This window comes from Kalmanozyma brasiliensis, assembly GCF_000497045.1.
Source record: "Kalmanozyma brasiliensis GHG001 unplaced genomic scaffold PSEUBRA_SCAF23, whole genome shotgun sequence".
In the NCBI taxonomy this organism is placed as follows: domain Eukaryota; kingdom Fungi; phylum Basidiomycota; class Ustilaginomycetes; order Ustilaginales; genus Kalmanozyma; species Kalmanozyma brasiliensis.
In genome coordinates this window covers 24116-31512 of record NW_015961963.1, presented here as the reverse complement: position 1 = coordinate 31512, position 7397 = coordinate 24116, and the positions used below count along the sequence as shown (strand labels likewise).

Sequence of the window (7397 nt, the reverse complement as noted above, 5' to 3'; positions counted from 1 at the left end):
GGGGGGGGGGGGGGGGGGGGGGGGCGATCATCGCTTGTTGATCAAACTCAAAAACTCCTCCCTGGTCTTCTGCCTGTCCCTAAAGACGCCCAACATGCAACTGGTAACCGTTGTAGCTCCTGGCTTCTGTACACCTCTCATCGCCATGCACAGATGCTCGCACTCCACCACGACCGCCACGCCTTGCGGGCGCAATGCCTCATCCAGCGCTAGCGCAACCTGCTTCGTCAATCGTTCCTGCACCTGCAGCCGTCGCGCAAAGGTCTCCGCTATCCTCGCGAGCTTGCTCAATCCGATCACCAGTCGATTCGGAATGTAGCCGATATGGATCTTGCCGGTGAAAGGAACCATGTGGTGTTCGCAGAGGGAGAAGATCTCGATATCCTTAACAATGACCATCTCGTCGTGCTCCTCGTCGAAGATGGCGTTGGCGATGACATCGGATAGCCTGACCTCATACCCACGAGTCATCCAGAGCAAGGCCTTTGCGTAGCGTTCGGGGGTCTTTTGCAGACCGGACCGGGAAGGATCTTCGCCGATGCATTCGAGGACGGTGGCGATGGCCGAGGCGAGACGGGCTTGGTTGGTGGCGGCTTGGGCGGGAGTGTGGTTGAGACGGTCGAGCGTGGCTTTTGCTGGCCAACCGAGGCCGTTGGGGTCCATGACGGGCGTGGCGGTTCCGGAAGGCGCCCAGGCGGAACCGATGTACGTGCGCTCCCCCGTGGGTGTTCCAAGGCCGCCTCCGCGGGTGGTCGCGAGCGCATCGAGGTCAGCGGCGATCTTGGTGGACGGCGCACCATGCATGGCAAGCTGCGAGGACGAGGTGCGGGAGAGGAGCGCGGTCGCGGCGGCACGCGCCGAAGTGTGGTGCTGCAGCATCGAGGCGGATGCAGAGGCGGAGGGGGAGATCGGGGAGGAGCTGCTCGCTTGGACGTATGTAGAAGAGCTGGACGGCGCTCCGGGACTCGCCTGTCCGAGGTTGAGCGATGATACGCCGTTGGCTAGGGCGGACAGCTGTCTTGGGTTCGACGAGGATGCTTTTGGTGCGAGCTTGTCCGTGTCCGTCGAATCAGGCACATCACCTGGATCGCGTCCGCAGTCCAACCCGTTTCCGTCTGGTGCGAGCACGTCGTTCGACTGTGTTGTACTGTTGACAGGATGAGCAGCGGCACTGAGCTCGTCGCTCAACCCCCTCAGCTCGCCCGAGGACATGTTGGCGCGTTGCAACGCCGAGGCGAAGAAGCTATCGAAGAACGCCGAGCCAGATTGCGCGGGTGCGTCTGTGTTGTCGTCCGCCATCGTTCGCCTGTAGATGATGATGATGATGGAGGAAGAAAGGCCTTTCACACAAGTCTGTGCGGAGAAGCAAACGTCTTAATTTTTGCTCCAAAAGCATGAAATCCGAGTCAGTCCGAGCCGATATGCGTCTGAATCGGGTCGGATTGGTAATGAAGACAACGCTTTCTCCACCTGTCAGACCCAGCTTCGCGCTCCTGTCTTGCAACGTCGCTACCATCTACTGAGCAACATGTTCGGCAGCATCACTACAGCAGCGCGCAGCACCCTCGCGAGGCGGTCGGCCCTCTCGGCGCCTCTGCGAAGCCTCACCACCACCCGCATGGTCGCCAACACCACGGCCGCACCGTCGCAAGAAGAGCAGGTGACAGCAGGAGAGCAAAAGATCCGCGAGATCCTCACAGCAAAGTTCAACCCCGCCGTGCTCAAGGTGCAGGATGTCAGCGGTAAGCTTCACCCATCAGCGCTATCGTGTGCTCTGCAATCGTTTCGCTGACCTCTTCTGTTTGTGCTGAGCGCAACAGGCGGCTGCGGAAGCTTCTACGCAATCCAGCTTAGCTCCAAGGAGTTCAAGGGCATGTCGACGGTCAAGGCGCATAGACTCGTCAACTCGGAGCTCAAGGACGTCATCAAGGACATCCATGGTTTGCAGGTACGTTGCCGAGATGAGGGCCAGCGGGCGGTGAGATAGAGGCTGACACTGCGTTCTTTATTATTCCGACAGTTGAGAACCGTCGCAGAGGACTAGAGGCACAGCGATTTGTAATACCAATTCTTCCAACGCCCCAAGAGCACGACTCTGACTGAAGAAGGAGGCGAACAGCTAAAGCGATCCCGCACTGACGACGATTTGAGAGGTCAAGTGTGCATGAGCTCCGTCGTATCCGCCAAATCTTCACAGAGGGTTCCTGGACGCTCGGACATGGCAGACTCACAATGGCGCTGATCAGCACTCTGCGAGTTGAGCGACACTCAGCCTACCATTCGTCCGTACATCGACCAATTCACAGTTTCAAAACGAGCTCGACCGACGACAGTCAGTCATGCCCAAGTCACACGCAGACGTATTGAAGCGCAAACGCTCTTGGAGCGGAATGTGTATTTTTGGTGTGCCAGAGCGGAGAGAGCTTCCTTACATGGCTATGTGTGAGTGTGTGAAGAATACAGATGCAAGTGAACCCAACCGAGACGCTTTTTCCTTTCGAGAATGGTCGATTTGGTAAAACGTTTACTCGGCGGAAGCACGGGTGTAGACGAGCTGGCCGTGGTGGTGGATGATGCGCTTGATCTGGCCGTCACGCTCGAGGTGGCGGATGGCAACACGGGCGAGCGAACCGTTGATCTTCATGCGGTCAATGAGCGTCGACTGCGAGATCATCTTGAAGGTGGGCACCTCCTTGAGAATTCGGTCGTAGGTGGGCTTGTCGAGGACGACCATGTTCTGGGCCTGTTTCGGTTGGAAGGCAGCGAAAGAAAGATGTCAGCAACCTGATCTCGCAGGGAGGAAGTCAGAGATGAGCGAGCAAAACGTACCTTGTCCTTAACCTTGCCCTTAGACCACTTCTTCTTCTTGGCGGACTTGGACGCCGCAGCGGCGATGGCAGCTTTCTTGGGAGGCATCTGGGAGGTTGAAATGCAAGGAATGAGGCGTAGATGGTCAGCGGCTGGGTTTGGCTTGCTACTTCAATATAATTGCATCGACGCGAATCGGCGGGCATGGAGACACGGCGGACGTTGGCACAGAGAATGGACACAGCAGAACAGTCGAGCTGGTCGATCGTCGTAAGCGCCGGCGATTGGTGAATGGCAGTCCAAGATGATGCAGCGGAGCAGGTCGGAGGGATGGTGAGACGATTTGAGGTGGGGCACAGGGGTCGATGCGGCGGGCCATGGTGTTCCCGTGCCCGGCCGCTCGATGTCGTGGACCTTGCGGCGTCATTGCAACCACAGCCAAAAGCGAGTATAGTGCAGACGAGTTGTCCAAGCATGGCGACTATGCTGAGGAGACATCTGGCGGAGGCGTCGGCTCAGGGATGACGGCTGACCTGCCTTCAATTGTGCCAACCGAGCAGTTGAGTGCGTTGTGCCGAGATCGATGCTGAGAGCCTCGCGTCGTCGCTTTTTCGATCGCGACGAATAGTTCGCCAAGATCCGACTATCAGACCACCACCGTCGAATCCAAAGCCCATCTCGTACGCATTGGAAGACAGTCATCCCCTCCATCAACGCCTACCCACACGGGCTCTGCTTGATTCCGAATTTCCCCACCACTGAACAACGATGCCCGTTGCAAACCCAAAGTCGCGACGTCCCTTGAACAATGAAGTCGAGTCCATGTCGTGTCGGAATGCTCCCTCTGAGGGTAAGCTCGGGAGAGTGTGTTGCCCTGGACTGAATGTCGATGCTGAACTTCCTGCCATAGATGCTGTCTGCTGTCGATGCTGAGCCCTGCAATGCTGTGTCGTGTCGTACTGTTGTGTGTGCCATGCCTGCTGATTCGAGAATGCGCATTCGAAAGCGACGACTTACCTTGACGAATGTGGTGGATGACAGTAGGAAAGATTGGCAGCTTCGAGCGAGTAGAAGCCGACTTTGCTCGCTACCCTTCGCACCGTCTCAGCTGAGAATGGGTCGCGCTGTGCTGCCTTGTTCTTGCTCGCTCCAGCTGAATGGCAATTTGTGCCAGCCTGCTGCCTCGAATTTCCACGCCGGTGCTTGCTCGCAGGCGGTCTAAAGCGCCTGCTCTGTCGCGCTGTGCTGCTCCATGCCGTGTGTCTGTTCACGATGAAGCCGAATTTCAGGATAGGCACTTTGCGAGTGTCCTATTTCACCTTTTGGCCAACACGTGACTCAAAAGCTCGGCCGAAGCACCTGGTATAAAACCCGAAATGTTATACCGTAGCTACGAGACAAGTAGATTGAACTTCGAAACCTGAAACCGAAGCCGCGCGAGAAGTCGGAGCGCGTTGCTTGACATCAGGCAAAGGTGAGCGAGGTTTGAGCTTGAGGACTTCACACATCGGGTTCCCGACCGTTGCCTGACTGACGTCGAACGAGATCTGCTCAGACCCGGAGGCAAGGGATGGTACTTGACTGTACATAGTGGTGCGCTCGTCGTCGATCATCGATGAAGGGTGTCAAATAGTTGAACAGCCCGGACGTCGATTCTGGGCTGACTCGACTCGTGTCCGGACTCAAATGACAGCGAAAGTGCCAGGGCCTTCAGTACAGCTTTGTTGCCAACGACCGCATGGCGACTACCATCGGTGCACTGAGCATTGTCGACAAACTGCGATGCTGCAGCTTGGCGCACGGCCGCTCATAGCTCATCCCCGGGTCCATCGCTCGGCAAGAGTGCCGATCGATTCCGGCCTGCCAACATGCGACTGTTCTCTCTCGTTCCCAGCGACCATGCCTCAACCAGTCGCTCGGCTAAGGGCGTCGGCCCAGACGCTACCAGCACGATGTTTTCAGTTTCAATATAATTGCGCAAACGTGTGTCCTCTAGATGCAAACGACACAACGTCGCTGACCGGATTACAGAGAGAGATTCGCACCTTGAGCTTAGATAGCCGAAAGGTCTGTGGTGGGCAAAGCGTGAGTAGGATTGAAAAGCGAGCGTCAGCAAGGAGAGCACATGGACGATCTGATTGCGCAGGATAGAGTGGGACCGAGCGTGACCCGAGCCGCGAGTCCCTCGCCTGCGAATGTAGAAAATACTCACTTCCGAACTTCTCGTCGTAGCCTGGCGTGGTCCACTTGCCCTTCTTGACCATCTCGTCGACGGTGCGGCCAATCTCGGGACGAGCGGCGACAACATCGTCGACGGTGAGCTGGTCGAAGGGACGAGCGTCCTCGATGTTCTTGAGCGTGGACTTGAGGTCCTTGAGCTCGGCCTCGATCTTGGACGAGGTGGCCTGAGCTTGCTCGACCTGTTAGTAGTGAAGTATGGAAGCGAGAGATTGCATGTCAGTATGAAATGCCGCGAGGAAGTTGGTAGCAGAGCATCGTCGACCACATCGTTATCATGCTGGAGCATCATCAGCCACAATGTATCGTCGCATCGCCACAGCATCGCAGTCACATCGTCGCATCGATCGCAAGTAACGTGCCGCACTCATCGCATGCCATTGCAGTGCGATCCATGTTGGTCGGGTGTTGGTCGTGGTCAGTGTCGGTGCGCAGGGACGTTGGAGGTCGGCCTTTGGGAAAGTGCTGGCGCGAGGAAACCCGCTAATGATGCTGTGTCGTGCTTCTTCAATGTCGAGTAGTCGACTGTCCCTGAGTTTTGCCATGTGAGACATAGAATGAAGTGCGAAGAGCCGACATGTATGATTTGACCATGTCAGAGCGACATATGTCTGTACGAGCTCCAGTAGATGACGGCGCAGACGACTGCCTATGATGTGACAGGGTCAAATCCGATGAGCAGTGCAACAACGAGGGTCAACCGGCGTCGAGGTCGAGTCGCGGATGAGGTCTTGCTTGTTCGAAGACGGGCTGGCAGTTCGAAACGCCGAGGATACAACACCGATTGCTGCCTCTGTGATTGTGGCTGCATCTGCGGGTGTGTTGTATGGATCTTCCATATGCGAGGCAGATGTGCAGCTAGACGTGGCACCCTTGAGCTTACAACTTGCATGTCGAAGGTGCGAGCTGAAGGGTTCCTCAAGGCTAAGGCGAGACATGCAAGGCGACCGGGCGAGAATGCGAATTGGCGATGCGATGACAGGTCGGTCGGAGCGATGCGATACGATGACGGACGATGCGGTGCGATGATGGGTTGACGATGCGGAGCAAATGAAGCAGCGAGGCTATGCTGAGAAGAAAGATACTAACAGCCTTGGACTCGAAGGCGTCGATGGCCTTGAGCTGAGCCTGGACGTCGTAGGTGACAGGCTTGAACTCGGAGAGGATCTTCTGAGCCTGGTTGACGACGTCCTTGTTGCGGAGAACCTTGTTGTAGTGGGCAAAGTCGACTTCGGTGGTCTGCTGCTTAAGCTGAGCGAGTTGACGCTTAGCGTCGTCGGCGCGCTTGCGGAAAGCAGAGATCTGAGCGAGGGTGTTCTTGCCAAGACCCAAGTTGGAGATCTTGGCGAGATCCACTGCAGCAGCACGAGCAGCCATTGTGTCGGATTGTATGAGGCGGAGGAGGGTAGATGAGAGGTGGGTGGGTGGAGAAGAGAAGGTGATGACTGGAGACGGCGACGACGACGAGGATTTGCGATGGCGACGAAACATTGAATTCCAACTCGACAAGCAATCGGGGCTTCCAGACTGCGTGTGTGCCGGCCATTGAGCCCGAGCGTGAATTTCCGTCTTCCTATCGCTTCCGACTCGAGACGATCACCTTTTTTCGAGACAAAACGTGTTAGACCCTATCTGCTAAATCAACGGCTCAAAAATCAAATCAGTCTTGAAAATGTCTGTGCGCAGCGGGTCGAGGTTTGATCTGGTTCACACGCCAAAGCAGCTGGCGTGACTCTGTGTCTCTGAAATGAGCCTAAATGCGGTGACTCTGTGAGGTGGCTTTGACTCACTCGTTTGTTGGCTCACTATCCGAACTTGGCCGCTGGCTGCTTTGCTTCTGCTGTCATCAGAATGCTTTGCGGCAAGACGGGCTAACAGAGAGTGCAATCTGGTATGCACTGACCGGTGCTAGTATTACAAGGGACCTTGAGGCAAGCCAAGAGAGTGAGAGTGCATAGCGAGTTGAGCGAATTGCCACGATGCTCGCTCGCTTCGACGTCTGTGCACCAACAACCAAAACCAAGCCATGTTTCTCAAGCCACGATAGCGCGTATCAACCGCATTTCGCCACTTCTGACGCTGTCATTGCCCCAGCAAGCTCTCTTTATGAGATCAGCTCATTCAGACGTTGCATCTCAATCTGGCTCAGCTGCAATGCAAACAAGCACCAGGGTGACTGCGACGCAGCGGTGCGAGTATCAGTCGGGCAAAGTGACAGGATAGGGTCGAATGGGCTCAGCTAGCAAGCGCCGAAATTGCAACTGCATCCGTCCAAATTGGAGTCAAAAAGGGTTCACCCACGCTCCACGCTCTGCAGCCGCCTCGGTTGGAGCTGCGACTCGACCAAATGC

The 7397-nt window shown here is 56.3% G+C and overlaps 4 protein-coding genes across 4 annotated transcripts; 1 reads left to right on the top strand and 3 right to left on the bottom strand.

Annotated features, from left to right (window-relative positions):
• Positions 1 to 27: 27 nt before the first annotated feature.
• On the bottom strand, positions 28 to 1299 carry PSEUBRA_003569 (GTP cyclohydrolase I domain protein; the record flags this gene model as incomplete). The annotated part of the gene is made up of 1 exon (XM_016436648.1): positions 28 to 1299. The coding sequence occupies one exon, from the start codon at positions 1297 to 1299 to the stop codon at positions 28 to 30; it is 1272 nt and encodes a 423-aa protein (XP_016291929.1).
• A 229-nt stretch (positions 1300 to 1528) lies between these two features.
• On the top strand, positions 1529 to 2044 carry PSEUBRA_003568 (BolA protein; the record flags this gene model as incomplete). The annotated part of the gene is made up of 3 exons (XM_016436675.1): positions 1529 to 1742; positions 1821 to 1948; positions 2021 to 2044. The coding sequence occupies 3 exons, from the start codon at positions 1529 to 1531 to the stop codon at positions 2042 to 2044; spliced, it is 366 nt and encodes a 121-aa protein (XP_016291928.1).
• Positions 2045 to 2524: 480 nt separating this feature from the next.
• PSEUBRA_003567 (Ribosomal protein S25) lies at positions 2525 to 2916 on the bottom strand (the record flags this gene model as incomplete). The annotated part of the gene is made up of 2 exons (XM_016436658.1): positions 2525 to 2743; positions 2830 to 2916. 2 exons carry the CDS (start codon positions 2914 to 2916, stop codon positions 2525 to 2527), a joined length of 306 nt encoding a protein of 101 aa, XP_016291927.1.
• A 1944-nt stretch (positions 2917 to 4860) lies between these two features.
• On the bottom strand, positions 4861 to 6423 carry PSEUBRA_003566 (ATPase, F0 complex, subunit D, mitochondrial; the record flags this gene model as incomplete). The annotated part of the gene is made up of 3 exons (XM_016436661.1): positions 4861 to 4877; positions 5021 to 5228; positions 6136 to 6423. The coding sequence occupies 3 exons, from the start codon at positions 6421 to 6423 to the stop codon at positions 4861 to 4863; spliced, it is 513 nt and encodes a 170-aa protein (XP_016291926.1).
• Positions 6424 to 7397: the final 974 nt, after the last annotated feature.